This window comes from Musca domestica, unplaced genomic scaffold (assembly GCF_030504385.1).
Source record: "Musca domestica strain aabys unplaced genomic scaffold, Musca_domestica.polishedcontigs.V.1.1 20, whole genome shotgun sequence".
In the NCBI taxonomy this organism is placed as follows: Eukaryota; Metazoa; Arthropoda; class Insecta; order Diptera; family Muscidae; genus Musca; species Musca domestica.
The window spans coordinates 8733013-8749333 of record NW_026712250.1 but is presented as its reverse complement, the minus strand read 5'-3'; the positions used below and the strand labels follow the sequence as shown (position 1 = coordinate 8749333).

At 35.9% G+C, this 16321-nt stretch overlaps 6 protein-coding genes across 6 annotated transcripts; 3 read left to right on the top strand and 3 right to left on the bottom strand.

Annotated features, from left to right (window-relative positions):
- Nucleotides 1-762: 762 nt before the first annotated feature.
- LOC101893602 (probable small nuclear ribonucleoprotein G) lies at nt 763-1511 on the top strand. The gene is made up of 2 exons (XM_005187583.4): nt 763-918; nt 1049-1511. Exons 1-2 carry the CDS (start codon nt 887-889, stop codon nt 1245-1247), a joined length of 231 nt encoding a protein of 76 aa, XP_005187640.1. The 5' UTR covers nt 763-886; the 3' UTR covers nt 1248-1511.
- Nucleotides 1512-3365: 1854 nt separating this feature from the next.
- On the bottom strand, nt 3366-4300 carry LOC131802343 (small ribosomal subunit protein eS19A). Its single transcript, XM_059122513.1, has 3 exons — nt 4233-4300; nt 3882-3952; nt 3366-3817 (listed from the first exon to the last, which is right to left on the bottom strand). The coding sequence occupies exons 2-3, from the start codon at nt 3950-3952 to the stop codon at nt 3415-3417; spliced, it is 474 nt and encodes a 157-aa protein (XP_058978496.1). The 5' UTR covers nt 4233-4300; the 3' UTR covers nt 3366-3414.
- A 1146-nt stretch (nt 4301-5446) lies between these two features.
- LOC131802316 (CWF19-like protein 2 homolog) lies at nt 5447-7758 on the top strand. Its single transcript, XM_059122380.1, has one exon. It carries the CDS (start codon nt 5548-5550, stop codon nt 7720-7722), a length of 2175 nt encoding a protein of 724 aa, XP_058978363.1. The 5' UTR covers nt 5447-5547; the 3' UTR covers nt 7723-7758.
- Nucleotides 7759-8466: 708 nt separating this feature from the next.
- On the top strand, nt 8467-9928 carry LOC131802325 (actin-related protein 10-like). Its single transcript, XM_059122428.1, has 3 exons — nt 8467-8621; nt 8687-8839; nt 8896-9928. The coding sequence occupies exons 1-3, from the start codon at nt 8551-8553 to the stop codon at nt 9794-9796; spliced, it is 1125 nt and encodes a 374-aa protein (XP_058978411.1). The 5' UTR covers nt 8467-8550; the 3' UTR covers nt 9797-9928.
- A 208-nt stretch (nt 9929-10136) lies between these two features.
- Nucleotides 10137-12263, bottom strand: LOC101895436 (zinc finger protein 184). Its single transcript, XM_005187595.4, has 6 exons — nt 11725-12263; nt 11493-11662; nt 11286-11439; nt 10978-11216; nt 10586-10922; nt 10137-10526 (listed from the first exon to the last, which is right to left on the bottom strand). Exons 1-6 carry the CDS (start codon nt 12096-12098, stop codon nt 10214-10216), a joined length of 1587 nt encoding a protein of 528 aa, XP_005187652.2. The 5' UTR covers nt 12099-12263; the 3' UTR covers nt 10137-10213.
- A 575-nt stretch (nt 12264-12838) lies between these two features.
- On the bottom strand, nt 12839-13909 carry LOC131802278 (exosome complex component RRP4-like). Its single transcript, XM_059122238.1, has one exon. The coding sequence runs from the start codon at nt 13837-13839 to the stop codon at nt 12943-12945; it is 897 nt and encodes a 298-aa protein (XP_058978221.1). The 5' UTR covers nt 13840-13909; the 3' UTR covers nt 12839-12942.
- Between the last annotated feature and the right edge of the window lie 2412 nt (nt 13910-16321).

Here is a 16321-nt window from a genome sequence, read left to right as displayed (position 1 = left end):
TTATAATCCAGGAACTGAAATAAAATTTAGATACAAAATATACCAAAACACTTTTGACAGAAATCGGCCACTCTCAGAAAAAAATGTATAATCAGCTGATAGGTCTGCAATACCTTTTTGTTGTGGAGTTAAAAAGGTAAAGTCATTTCAAACAAGCATATCCATCTTTGTATTTTCTTTAATTTACCTTGTCAAATTTCACTGCATAAAAAAACTGGTTCCCATCTCTGATTTGTATATGTACAATTAATTTATAAATATACATTTTGAGAATATGATGTTGTCAAATGAATAATTTTGAAAAAAAATTTAAACGTATCAGTGCATGCATGTTAAAATTAAAAAAGTAAAATCATTTCAAATAAGCATTTTCTTTGTTTTACCTTGTCAAATTTCCCTGTATATACAATGGATTAGTAAATATAAATTTTGACAATGAAATGTCAAATGAAAAATTTTGAAAAATATGTAAATATGGCTTAACCTTCTTAATTTTACAATATGTACATGACTTGACCTTCTTAATTCAACCATGGACTCGTCGTGGTTTACTTACCCATATATTTTTGCTCTGTTATCAAGAATCTACTAGTTTTTTTTTAATTTTTTTTTTTCGATATCATAAAGGAAAAATCATTTATCATAGTAAAAAGTTTCAGATTTTGAAGTCATGGAATGGAGCATTTGCTACGTTACCACCTCCATGATCGATAATGTGTACACCACCCAATAGTCAACTTTCGATAAATGCATCTGTGCAAAATGAGTTGGCAACGCACTACTTAAAATTGCAACTCTGCAACACACGCCAAAAATATTTTTTGCGGCTTGATTCTTTCTTCTCGAGATTATACGTTTAGTTTTTTTTCTGAAGAAACGCTAAAATATGTCGAAAGCACATCCCCCAGAACTTAAAAAGTAATTATTTGATTATAGATAGTACTATTGTGCATATATTGTGATAGTTTAAAACATATTTCTCAATTACATGCATGTGTGCAATTTTGTTACTTGCCGTCATATTAATTTCCACAATTAATTTTTTCAGGTACATGGACAAACGCATGTTGCTTAAGCTGAACGGTGGCCGTTCCGTAGCTGGAATACTGCGTGGATTTGATCCTTTCATGAATGTGGTGCTCGACGAGACAGTGGAGGAGTGCAAAGACAGTACCCGCAACAACATTGGTATGGTTGTTATTCGTGGCAACAGCATTGTTATGGTCGAGGCCCTGGACCGGGTCTAGAGCGACTTTTGGGCACTACAAAGCAGATTATTTAGAATAAGTTATACCCTATATGGTATGTGTATTTTTGATATCATAAAATAAAACTATTTCAGCTAAGAAACATACCAATCTGCAATGTTAGTGCTTTTTTAGGAATGGGATTCGTTTTTGAGAACACCCTTTTATGATTGCAAGAAGGTTTAATTTGAAGATAAATGGCAATTTGTAATTTTATTCGTGCACTTTTGCCACACAGTGTTTTTTTGTTCAACTTCTTGCATAGGCTCAATAGAGAAATTTTGTGTAAGAGATAGTTTGTAAGTTTAGATTAAGAATGTAATAAGTTTTCGGACATATTGCATAGGCTCAATAAAGAAATTTTGTATAAGAAATAATTATAAGTTCAAAAGCACTACTGTCGATAAGTTCGTAAGGACTTATTGTATAGGCTCAATAGAGAATTTTTGTATAAGGAGTAATATTTAAGAATAAAATATATAAAACACAATACATTTGTTTTTTTTTTCGTGTAAAAAATCTGCCGGAGAATGAAAATTACTGCCGACAAAACCATTTAGGTAATTTAGTTTTTAAAGTCCACTATACTTGGGCTATATGAATTCTCTATTTGGATTTGAAGGTCCAAAGAGTTTGAAACACAAGCATTGTTCTTTTAAACAAAAAAAATATATATCGAAATTCTAAGTATATACAATGAAAACCTCCAAAAAATCCGGATTCATAACTCTCACTGGCGACTTCCAGAAGTTAGGCAATCCTTATACCCTCCACCAAAAAGTGCTCAGGGTATTATGTCTTTGTGCATTAATTTGTAACAGGCATAAGGAAACGAGATAGACCCATAGTTCCTTTTGATGGTCTGTATAGAATCATATTCTGAGTCGATTTATCACGTCTGTCTGCCAAGTATTTTTGTAAACGAAGTACAGGTGGCATTTATTGACCGATCCAGATAAAATTTCGCACAAGTCTCTTATTTGACCCAATGACGAACCCTATTTAATTTTTTTAGATATAGCTCCCACATATATCTTCGTCCGATTTGCATTTTATTGTGCACCAAACGTGTAATATCGGCCCAAATGGTATAGAACTTCGCATATACAACCAAATTAAGCATGGTAATAAGTATGCCAAATTTGATCGAAATCGGTTCAGATATAGCTATAGCTCCCGTATATAATGTTCATCTGATTTGTTATTTTTGGCCTCCGCAGCCGTAATATGCACTCTATAACAACGATATTTGGGGGAATATATCAAATACAGCACAGAAATATCTTTCCCAAAATGTATCGAGATCGGTTCAGATTTCGATATAACTTCCATATATAGCTGAGTCAGATTTGCTAGTTCCCGAGCTGATATAAATTGGACACTACTCGCTCTGTAACAGAGACATTCGAAACAGTATTAATAGCAGCAAGTGATATGCGAGTATATGGCTGACTTCCAAATTCAGTTTGAAATGAATTTTAAGCTATGATTTTTAGTTTGACCAATTTTCGGAAATAGGTTCCAGTGGTTTCACCCTTAAATGCCCATACACAAATTCATTTCTTTTGAAATTTGTTTAATATCCATGCGAGAAGTTGGTTCTAGGACTTTGCCGGCTTAAGTAGTACTTAATCAAAAGCTATTCAACGGGACTAGAAGTATCAAATGATCAAAAATCAATAGCATGCTTCATCGATGCTAGTAAATTAAGTCTTTGTTTAATGCTAATTGTTACAGCCGATTCTTGTTTTTAAAACCTGTTCTCTATATTCGAAGTTAATATGTAGCTACAAAATGTTTGTTACGGATGGTAAAGTTTCAATGAAATCAGGGCATGTTAGCTAATCTAGGATTGTACCAAAGTCTGATAAGAACAGCTAGGAAAAGCTGTTCACACTTAAATTTTTATTTGTTGATCACACTTTGATGATATATTTTGCGAAACGATCTCCAATTTCTGGTAAAACTTAATGTTGATGCCAAAGTCAGTACACAATCTTGGCTTTTTAAAATCTATAGCTTTACTTGAACCTTAAATCCAGAATATGCTCATATACGCATTCAATCAGGACAAAAGCACTTCTCCACTTGAAATAAATTCACTTTTTGCTTGCAAAATTTAGTTTAAAAAAAAAGTATCAACTATTTTTTATTTCTCTTGTCAACTTTAGTTTTCAGAAATGACAATTGGGCCAGCTACTTTGGTAGCTTCACGTTGCTTGGTGACGATTTGATTGGCAATGCGATCCAAATCACGTTGGCCAATTGGGGTCAATTTACGGCCACCATCGGGGTGCTTTTCGATAAGGCGGGCGTGTTCCAAGGCTTGCAAAGCTTTACGGGCAGCACCATCAGCAGCACGGCAGAAGTGAGAGGGGTGGACACCGTTACGTTTGCGGCCACCGTAGATCTTGGTGATGGAACCAACACCAGCTGGGCTGCGGTGGTACAAATGACGCAAAATCGAAGCACAACGGATATAGAACCAGTCGGGATCGTAAGGAGCCAATTCCTTGTATTTGGCTGTCTTGATGATGTCCATTTGGTCGGGGACCTTTAGTTTACCAGTCCTAGCATAAGAAACAGATACAATTAATACACAACAAGCAATAACATTATGTGAGAAAAACTTACTTCTTCAAGAAGCTGGCAACAGCCTTGACGCAAGCGTGTTGATCAATATCTTTTACAGTAACGCCGGGCATCTAGAAGACAAAAATTTGTTCATTAGTTACGTTGCACACACACCACACCTCACATAATTAACATTGTATACAGCAACAAAATGTTGTTTTTGTCACATGTGGATCTTTCTGTTTTCTTTTTCCCAGTCATTTCTCATTTATATATGACATAAAATGTCTCACTTAATAAAAATGCATTTGTTTACCACTATTATTTTCAATTTCAATCATTTTTTACATTTTTTGCGCATACAATGTGATTTTTTTTATAAATTTTATAAAATTTCTCGGCAATTCATACCTTGCTTGACAGAGAGAACCGGAAGAAAGGACATGTTGAGTTAAGTTGGTCGCAGTTAATGTTTGACACTTCAAACAGCTGAGCGGGTTTTTGTTGGGAAGTGTTTAGAAATTTGATAGATTATTGACCGTTAGTGGAAAAGAGTACAGTACAAAAGAATTTATTTAAAAAATATATTATCGATATAAAACCAAATTTATTGGGAAAAGAAGAAAAGGGAGTAAATCTCTGTATAGAATTTCATGTATTTTACAATATTTTTTATGTAATATTTGTAATATTTTCCTTTGTTGTTTGTCCGATAACCGATGTTTCCTTTATGATGTCGAAAAATTTGCAAAAGTAGCATGCAGGGTCTGGATCATACCATATATACCAATACCATAACAAACCCGCTTTGGTAGAATGTTTTATACGTCCGTATTACCCAAATACACCAGGTCCATATTTGGAGTCTATTAAACAAAAACGTTGTAAATATTGACATTTTTTAAAATTGGCCCAATTGTAATAGTTTCCAATTACAAAGAGAAAAGAACAGCTTCGTAAAACTACAAAAATACAGCACTGAGGCTATGCCCGCTTCCAGTCAAATTTTCATGCCACAATTTGTTTTCATTTATTCAATATTTTACCTTATTTTTAAAATCAGTTAAACAGCGGGAAAAATGAAAGAAAGAAAGATTTTCTTTAAGAAATATGATCTAAACAGTTCTATCTTCAATTCCATGGCAATACTGGCGAATAGCTTTAATGCGCGTCTCGCAATTTTTTTTTTCAAAACAATAAATACATACAAACAATTGGCAAAAGTCGGGCACACTTGTCCAGCAGCTTCTTCTAACAGAGTAACGTAGCTTTATTCTCTTTTGCAAGAAAACTGTGAAACCTAAACCGACGGAGTCCCTGCATAAACTTGCAAGCGTTAATTTGATTTGTCAAAACGTAACTTGTCCGCTTTTTGTTAGAATCCTAAACTTGTTGCTGGCTGTCAAAAATATCGCTAACTTCACAAAAAACTACAATTTTGACATATTTGCTTATTTGACATACCTTAATTATATATAGTGTGCTTTTTTCGATCTAGGGAACACTATTATTGTTGTCCCTTTCTGTTTTGATTCCACACGTTTATTCAGATTTCTTTTTGTGTTGTCTTTCGTTTCAGCGTTGCCATATTACAGTGTTGGACTTGTCGTCGGCGTCGGTTGGACTACTCGAGACTTTGTAATCAACAAACTAGTGGCTGGTGTGACGTCCATCTGGAAGAGCCTAAAGCCGAACCGGTGGTAGAACACAAGGAAAGGTCTCTAAAATGAGTTACATACAATTCGAGAGTGCCCGCGAAAAAGATAAAGCCCGCGCCGAATTGCGGTCGGCACGAGAGGCATTGTTGGAAGATGCCAAAAAGCGGGCAGTTCAAAGGGCTGAACGAGAAGCTAGTAAACAACTGAAAGGTGAGGTCAATTGGATGCATCCTGCAGTGGAAAAGAAGCTTAAGAAAAAGGAAAAAGAGCTCAAGAAACTCAAAAAGAAGAAAGACAAAAAGAAAAGTGCAAAAACAAAAAAGAAAACCAAGAAGAAACATAGACATCAATCTAGTTCTGAGGAGGACAGTGAGGAGAGTAGCGATGAAGATACGTCTTCAACTGAAAGTAGCACATCTGAGTCTTCTTCATCTTCTGAAGAAGATAAAAGAAATAAAAAATCGAAAAAATCCTCAAAAAAGAGTAAAAGAAAGAAGAAAAAGGTTAAGCATAAGAAGCAGGAAGAAAGCAGCAGTAGCGAAAGCAGCGATGAAGATGGTGAAGAAAGGTGGTCAGAGGCTCCCAAGCCTGAGGTTCCGGTGCAAAGAGACAGTTGGATGACAGATGCCTTAATGTTTAAGACATATTCACGCGAACGTCCAAATAAACCCCAGGAGAAACAGCAGATTGATACGTATGATCCGGCAAAAAGCACTAGAGAATTGAACCCGTATTGGAAAATCACTGGTACTGGCTTGCCGGGTTTTCAAAAACCTCGTGACGATGATGAGGATGAAAGTCGCCACACCGTTAGGTCGTCAACATCTCAGAGCTCTTCCAGGGGGTGGAGAAAACAAAGTGATGCAAATGAAATACCAAAGGAAAGAAAACCTCCACCACCTACCAGAAAAAGATCTGCCACACCTAGTAGTAGTAGTAATTCTTCTTCATCAGAACATGATGATCGGGACAATGTCAAGGAGAAAAAGCAAAGTGCTTCAACTTCTGACTTTCTAACGGATCAACAAATGAACGAACTGGCTGCAAAGATACTCAAAGCCGAGATCATGGGCGATTTGACTGCTGTGGAAGAGATGCGTGTCAAATTGGAAAAGGCCAGGGTACAAAGGAATCTGTTCAAGGAACGCAAAAAGGCTGAGGTTGAGGCAAATCGCCATCAAAACAAGGAAAAATCTAAGAAAACGGAAGAGGAACATGTGCTGCTTACTCACACAGACCAATCGGGACATAGCCGACCATTACCTGCATCGAAATTTGTTGATCCCAGAGATCTATATGGTGGCAAGAAGAAACAAAAGCGAGTCAAGACACACGATGATGAGGGCCAGCGTGTTCGCTACTTCGCCGATGATGATCGTTACGATATCAAGCAAATGTTTGAGCGCGAAAAGTATACCACAGCATCACAGGCTAATTTGGAATTTGCTGACCTGGCAGCCAAGAATAAAAATCCCAATGATGATTTGGAAGATATATTCGCCGAAAAGATCTGCAAGGATGATTCGTCACGAGAGGCTCGCAGAGAGCGTGATCGCGCCATTAGAGAACATCAAAAAATGGAGGCGGTTTTGGATAACTGCCATAGATGTTTCGATTCTACGAAAATGCAAAAAGAGTTATTGGTTGCCGTTGGAGATAAGGTATATCTGGCATTGCCATGGTATCAAGGACTACAAACAGGCCATTGTATGATTATACCCACCCAGCATGCGACATGTTGTACTCAGTTGGACGAGGATACATGGGAGGAAATTAATGATTTCCGCAAAGCTTTAACAAGAATGTTTGCCGCTCAACGCAAGGATGTTATATTCTTTGAAATTGCCAATAGACTACACAAACGTCCTCACTTGGCAATACATTGCATACCCATTCGGGAATCTGAGGGTGAAATGGCACCGTTTTATTTCAAGAAAGCCATTGAAGAATCCGAACATGAATGGTGTGTCAATAAACAATTGGTTTCGTTGAGTAAGAAATCACTGCGCAGCAGTATACCCAAGGGACTACCTTACTTTTGGGTAAACTTCGGCATGGACACCGGTTTTGCGCACGTCATCGAAGATGAACAACGATTTCCACAGAATTTTGCCCAAGAGATTATTGGTGGAATGTTACATTTGGACGCCAACAAATGGAGACGTCAGCAGAAGGAACAAAATATAATAACAAAGGTTAAAATGTTTGCCGACTGGTGGAAGAAATATGATTGTACAAAATAATAGTATAATTTATCTTAATTGATAAAGAACAGAAAATTAAACGACTTGTTATTTTGTAACAAAACATAATTTTTTTTGTTTGAATGCATTCTAAAGGTGGTTGGTATAATTATTTCTTGAGATATCATTTGGAACGAATTTGGCAATTTTCAAAAAAATACAATCCGTTAAAAATTCTGTTAAAATCTTAAAAATACCAAATGTAGCCGTTATATTAGGTTCTAAACGACGACGTGGACCTGCATAGGTACCTGAAGTCTTATAGAGTCAAACAGCAACAGTTGGTTTTGTTTATTTTTATTTTTTTTTTTACAAAATTCTTATATTGTTCTACCTTCTGTAATTGTGCCATAGGTCAGGTCATCTTCCTTTCATTTTTTAACGCAAAATTTAATGTAACATTTTATATTGATAGTAAAAAAAATTGTAAACATATGATTTCATGACTTTAACTCCATAATTCTAGCATGTCTTAAACATGCTGTGACAGTGAAAGTTACATTTACAAAACTTGTCATAGCTATGAAGAATTCCATTTATTTTAATGGAAAGATGTAATAATTAAAACCCAACAGCGTAAACTTTATCCTTTAAGGACTATAAACAAACTATATATTATATATAAAAAAATTGAATTGTTTTTCCTTGTACCAATTTAATGCGTGGCCCTGCCCCTTTATAGTTATTTTCAGCAATAAGTTCATGACAGGGAAAAAGTTCACATAGTTCATTGCAGTGAATTGTTGTGTTGAACGACGATTTATTCGTTTATGTCAAAAAAATCGTTTGATTTTTGCTTTTAATTATTTATTAAAAAAAATTATAAATATGCCACTATATGAAACAGCAATGCAGGAAAAGCCCCCCGTTGTGTTAGATATAGGCTCAGCCTATACCAAGTAATGAAGAAGCCACAGCTACCAATGACGTCATGGCTTAAACTGATGATACATCTTTTTTGCAGGTTTGGATTTGCAGCAGAAGCATATCCCAGAAAAATTATACCCACAGAAGTTATACTGTCATCGAGTGGCGAGACGAAACATCTATTTGATTATGGTGACAAACTGGAGTTTTATGATCAAATGGTGGATTTTTTGCAGACCATATTTTTCAAGTAAGTTTAGTTATGAACGAAGTTTTTCCTTTTTAAGGTCGAACTTTTTTTTGCAGATATTTACTAGTCAGTCCAAAGGAAAGGAAAATTGTTGTGGTGGAGAATGTTTTTGGCCAGACAATTATACGTGAGACTTTGGCTAAGGCACTGTTTCGTCATTTTGAAGTTTCCTCAGTACTCTATGTACCATCGCACATGATTGCCTTATCAACATTGGCGGTGCCCCATGGTGTTGTCATTGATATGGGTTACAGTGAAACAACCGTTATGCCCATTTTTAGTGGTGTTCAGGTTATGCAAGCATTCCAAGATCAAAAGTATGGCGGGCGTGCCGTGCAGGAAGAGATCAAACGCATGTTAGTGGCAACCGGTGTCCGTGAGGAGTTACTCAGTGAATCAGTTTTGGAGGATATTAAAGTGCGCACTTGTTTTGTAACGAAATTGGAGCGAGCCCAATCTTATTTGAAAAATGAACCACCACAAGCCCCTCCAGATGTAGACTATCCCATCGGCGATGAGGCAATAATTACAGTGCCCGGAAAAGTACGAGAGACTGCATTTGAAATATTCTTTGAAGAGAACAATGATCGTGATAGTCTGCCACATCTTATTATACAATCAATACTCAGATGTCCAATGGACATACGCCGTTCATTGATGGAGAATATTTTTGTTATTGGCGGTAGTGCAATAATAATGGGACTTCTGCCCAGACTTCAACAAGAACTTAAGTATTTGGTGGAGAACGACAAAGAGTATAAGGAGAGGCTACATGGAGATGTAACATTTAAATTTCATAAAACTATTGGTCGTCCAAACGTAACGGCTTGGATCGGTGGCTCATTGTGTGGTGGTACCGATTTAGTAAACACACGGTCACTCACCAAGGAAGCGTATATGCGCTTGGAAAGGGTACCCGATTGGGTTTGTTTGGATGACAATCGCACAGCCGGTTAGAAAAGTATTTATTTTATTCACTAAGATATTTATTGTAATGCTTAAAATGTTGAAAACATTTTAAACTTAAGTCAAGATTTGCAGAATATACAAGGTCTGAAGGAGTACTTGAAATCTAAACTAAAAACCAAATCCAAATTATGGTTTATATTGAAAGGTTGATTCTATTCAACGCATTGCACTATGTAACTAACTAATTAGTTTTGTTGCTTAAATTATTAGAAAGAAAAAAATATTGCAATAATTTATGAAATCCTCTCTTAAATTTGAATTACGTCTTCTTAGCCGTATCAAAAATGACTTCCAAATTTCAAAATTCAGTAAAATTTGATTAGACTTATATTACACAGACGGAATGTTCATTCCATGGCAGGCTTAATGCATCCTTTCCATGAGTTATATAGACTTGCCTTCTATTTATGTTTTTGGCAAAAGGCCAAATTTCATTTGTATTCTCAGTTCATCATCTTTGAGCGCTTGCAGATTTCTTTGTCTCGTTTCTTCATCATCATTCTTGTGCGTATTGAAATGTGCTCTTAACTCACTTTGCAAACGAAATCCTTGTGGACACATTTCACATTTATAGACACTGTCCGCTCCCAAATGCCCTCTTAAATGTTTTATTAAATCATTACTCTGGGCAAAGGAACGGACACAATATTTACATTTATATGGTTTCTCACCCGTATGAGTTCGCATATGTCTTCGACATTGGTCAGCGAGAACAAATCTAAAAAAAATGAACAACTGTAAAATTTGAAATAATGTATGTGCCTTTCAAAATGTTACCTTTTTTCACAAAATTCACACGAAAATTTCCGTTCATTGGCGTGATACAGTTTGTGCTTCTTCAGGAGATATGGCTTGACAAAGCCACTGCCACAAATATCACATACATGAGATTTAGTCTTCGTATGTACTGCTTTGTGAGAGGCCAAATCACTAAGGCAGGGAAATTTTTTCGGACAATCAGGACATTCGTAAGGACGATCGGAGCCATGGCGTAAAAAATGTTGTTTCATGTTGCTCAGGCTCTTAAAAGCTTTACCACATTCGGAACAAAGATAAGGCTGCTCTCCTGTATGAACTCTTAGGTGGTCTTTCAGGGAACTGGATTGATGGAAAACTGTCCAGAAATTTTTTAAATTATTTACGTAAAATATGTCAATACTACACCCTACCCTTTTTACAAAATCCACACTCATTTTTTGCGGATTTGGAACGTATTCTCCCATCAGTCTCTCGCATGTGAATACGTAAATGCCTTTTAAGACTTTTGCGGGTTTTTAATTCGCTTCCACATTGATTACAAATTAACGTCTTTGTATTGTCTTCCTGTTGTTTTTGATTTTCTTCCGTATCCATATTATCGGTGGAATGGTTTATGTTTTCTTCTTCAGCCCTTTCAGTTTTATATGACCTACAAAATTACAGGATAGTGCTATAAAAACATTGGCGTACATAGAAATAACAATTTCTGGTGTCTTACATATCTGTGTTTATTAATTGGCATTTGTTTCCAAAGGTTAAATTGTCGATGTCACCTTCATCACACCTTTCTTCGATCCTTGTAGTATTGTTAAGAGGTTCAAAACTTTTGTGTGTTTTAAGGTGATTATTGAGCGTTCTCATTGTTTTGAAAGCTAAAAAAAATATACAATATCATATAGAGCTTTACAATAAGGCATGCACTTACTTCTTTTACAATCTTCGCATTGGAATGTGCCTTTGGAAGTATGCATTGCTCTGTTCCTTTTCAGCCCTTTGGGGGTTGTTGCATTAAGGCATTTTCTTGCAGGGCTATCTTCATTTGTGACATCATGTAGAGATGTCTCTGTGTTTCCTATAGACGAATATTCAGAGTCTCTGTTGGGAATAACGTATGAATAGTATTTAAAGCTCAAATGATTATAGCCTTTCTGATATACCTTTCGTCACAACTACTTGCACTCGACTCATTTTGGTCGCTCTGGACTTGCTCAGCAGCTGAATTACAATCCACAATATTTATTGTTTCCTTTTGATTCTCATTGACTTTGTCGAGTGGTTCCAGAATTTCAATTTTTAGATTATTTTCTACATCATGAACCGACTGGATCATATTAAGTGGGTCAGTAACATTGGGAGCAATCTCAATGCATTCCTCCGTTACGCTGCAATGTTCCATATAATGATGAAGCAAAGAATCCAATATTGCATAGTGTTGATCACACTCGACGCATTTGAGGATGTATTGCTTGCTATCCAAATTGGGAGATATAAGTACGTCTCCACATTTGATGTATTTCAAACATTTGTCCATTTTTTGGATATGTATTCAATTCATTCGAATTACTACCACAATATTAAATAATAATTGTTTAAAATAATTTATAAAACATTAAATTGGTCAAACCAAATTGGCCTGTTGTGCCTTGCAGTTTAAGAATGTAAACAAACGGTTGATATTCCTTTGACACAACAGTGCCATAGGTTACTAAAATGAACCGTGAACTAGTTGCGTGTTTCACTGACAGATATGACTCAATTAGAGTTGTTAGAATGCGGGAGGGATTATCCCGATCGATCGGGACAAATATCGATAAAATTATTAATGAAGTCTGAATTAAAGTTGAAAGCACTCTTGTCATGCGTAGACCATGGTAGAAGTATACAGGTAGAAGCATAGACACGGCTGCTGGGTCAATGAACTGTCAAACCTATTGAGTTGAAAAATTGTATGAAAAATTTTTCAAATTTGTGAAAATTGTTGAAAAACACGAATTAAAATATCCTCCAAATGACGTCGTATAAGAAAACATATAAATATCTACTTTTTTTGAAAAAACATTTGACATAAATAATCCCAAGTGTTGATTAGCGATTCCATTTTTGTCGCTTCAGGACAAATTTCGTCATTTACGATACGCTAGGAAATTCCACCACAGAAATGTTCGAAAACCTCAAGAAATATCTAGCACAGATTTTCATAATTTTAAAGATTTATTTCAAAATCATTCAGCGAATGGAACAATCATAAAGAATTGATATTCAAAATTTGTGTTCGATATAGAAAAACATTTTATTTTTCATAATTGTAAATAATTTATTTACAAAAAAAATTCATACAAACTTAATAACTATCAGACATACACACAGCACCCCTCTCATTCCTCCTGCAATCTTAAGCGATGTTGTGTCAAAAACGCCACATCGAATATGGCTTCTTGTTGTAGCAGCTCATGGACTTCATATTTCATTGACTCCTCGTAGGCATATTGAATACTTGTGTCATACAGCATCATCTTACAATGGGCCAGAGCCAATATACAGTTCCTCAAACGGGCAATGACTTCACGGTCACCTCGTGGTATAATCTCGGACAGATTTTGTGAAAATCCACCATCACCACCCTCGCCATCGGAACGGGACGATGGCGACACCCATATGAAACCATTATTACCCAAAATAATGCTGGCACCACAGGGTAAATTGTGAAAATGTGTCTTTCGCCGTTTGACCAGTGAAGGGAAGACCTTGACCAACAAACCCTGTGACAATTTGCCATATTTCAAGGAACGTGTGTACAGCGACAGCGTACCCTCATCGTAGATATTTTGTACTTCGGCAGAAATAAGATCACCTTCTTGTAAATATTTACGCATTGCCTGTTCATCTTCCGCTACACGTCTTCTCAGCTCACCTCCGGGTAAATTCACTGAGGATAGCAAGAGAATGGAATCCAAACGAGAATTAGTATCGACTTTCCATCTTTTCTGTTGCACCTCGGTTATTCGCGCCACCACAACATCGCCAATTTCACCAACATAACGACTTTTTAGGGGCTTTATGGACACCAATTTGTTGACTTGTTCCATGACACCGGCCACAGAAGCTTTGATGTCATCTCCTTCCACATAGGTTCCGTGGCCTTTCATGAAACCCTGTTGAGCTGTAACCACTTCACCGGGTGTATATAAGCGTGGAGCATTGGCTTGATTTTGGGCCAATAGACCCATATTGACACGATCCAAGGCTAGGCGGATATTTACGTTCGTGGTCATTTTAAAAGGAAGGAACGTGAGGAACTAAGGGAACGTGGGCAACGCACGCCACACAAGCAAAACAACCAAGCCGGATGATTTTTGTCTGTGGGAGAAATCAAATTACAAAGCTCTGTTAGAAAACCAACGCCGCTTAAGATTACGAAGCAAAACACAATGCAGAATGTAAGTTAAAGATGTAAATCAAAACAAAAAATGCAAAATTAACAAAGAAAGAGACACAATTTTATTTCCTCCTCCTTTCCACTCGAAGAAAAGTAGGTCTCTCCAGATCGAAAACGGGTGGAAATAAAATAGGGAGCCACAGTTTTATTTTTCTCCTTTCCACTAGAAGAAATGTTGTTGCGAATGGCAATGAAGGAGTGGAAGATGTATTTACTTCTCCTTTCCAAGAAATGAAAAGGATAATTGTGTGTTGAGAAGAGAACGTTTGAAAAACAAGGATTAAGCCGTTCAGTTTTAAAATTAAATCTAAATAGATTAGGGTTATAGAGATCGACAATTATATAGCTATTTACTCAATAGTGAGGTACTCCCTATAAAACAATATTTTCAATAGCTACCTATTTTTTCAAAAAACTTGGCCAGTTCAGTTTAGCATTTAGTTTAGTATTTCACCACAAAATGTTCTATAATTTATTTAAAGATGTTCAAGTGATATTTCTATGTAAAATGTTAACCTGGGAAAAATTCATAATTTTTTATAGGATGAACTTGTCAAAGCAATAAAGTTCTATGGATTAATTGGTCTGTTCCAGGAATGTAAACGTTTTACTACGATAACCGATTTTCCCTTTATGATATCCAGAAAAAATTGTAAAACTAGTAGATTCCTGCAGGTTCTGGAACAATGCAAATGTGGAATGACCTGGACTATATATATTTTTTTTAAAGGTAGATCAATTTTTCGACACATATGATTGATGATGTGGTTTTCTTGAAGAAATTCCGCAAAATCAACGGAAAAGAAGAGTGAGTGTTATTTTCCCTTGGTCATCTCCCAAAAACTCATCTCCGTCAAACTTTATACTTTGAATTGGAGACTGGAACTTATTATTCTTAAGAACTATATTTCAGAATTTATTTGATAATTAATTTCAAACTTGTCATTGAATGACAGTTTGTGTACTTGACAAACAAGCTGCTTCGATAATTCTTTTCCTCCATTCCAGAAATCTTTTCACGCAACTTCATAAAAAAATTCTTTATGCTTTCAAAAATTTTAATTAAGAAGAATTTTTCTAACGAATTTGTGTCCTAATTAATGTCACCCTAAAAGAATGCTATAGGTTTTCCTCATTACAAAAAAAAATATGCAATACAAACATTCCAGTCTGTTTTTCCTACTAAAAATTGTTGTGTTTAACTTTGAGCTCCCCCCACACACACATACACAGTTTTTACCAGACATCTATGGGGGTGGACAAACACAGCATAGTTAATATGCAAATACCATATAAACATAACAAAACGCCAAAACGTTTCACAGCAAAGCAAATTATTGGCCCCCACATACAAGAAATGCACTGGACATGACAACAACAACGGGAGTAGTTGTTTTCGGAAGAAATTTCAACACACAAACCATCGTTCCGGTATTTCAAAAAAGAAAAAAGAACGAAGAGCTAGCAATCAAATAGTAGAACGTAAAATATTGAGTAAGCAAAAATTTCGTCCTCTCATATCTCCAAAGACGGAGCACCACCCTTCGAGTACTCCAACAAAAATTAAAGCAGAAAAATATTAAGAAAAACACGAAACATTGAAACCAATAGAATGATAACAATGTTCAAGGCACGTGGGGAATAAGGCATGTGTATGTGTACAGTGGTTTCAAATCAATTGGAATTTTTAAACATACATTTTAATAACGACAATTTTATTATTTGATTTTTGGGAGTTTTTTTATCTTGAAAATTTTTCTGAACTTTTGTAGCTTAAAATTTAATGCATTAATTTCATCGTATAGGAAAGTTCATGCCGTGAACCATTTATTAAAAACTCTTCTTTTTTATACCACAGTATCTGTCCAAACGAAACATTGAAGCGTAACACAAACATAAATATCCAAACCGAAATGAATGTCTGGAATGTCACGCAGTTTTCAGTTGTTTTTTTTTCTTTGCTTTGCCGTAACTTTGTTGTTGTTTTTGTATGTGTTAAGGACGAATTGTTGTTAACGGTTATTTGGAGAGACAAAAAAATCCAAGCAGACATGTAGGTACATGCCTCCCAACAACAACATAATATTAGAGAGCACATAAATATCATAAAGAGAGTGCTAGACGGTGAGAGAGAGCGAAAGAAAACTTCATTGTATGAATCACACAGCACAACTCTCCCCCAACTAAATAACAGTAACGGAAAAAAAGGAAAGCCCCATTGCCTAAGTTTGTGTGTGTGCGTCTGTGAGAGGGGAGCAGACAGAGAGCGAGAGACTGAGGAGTTATATCTTTGTTAGGTGACGTTGAAAATGCTTTGG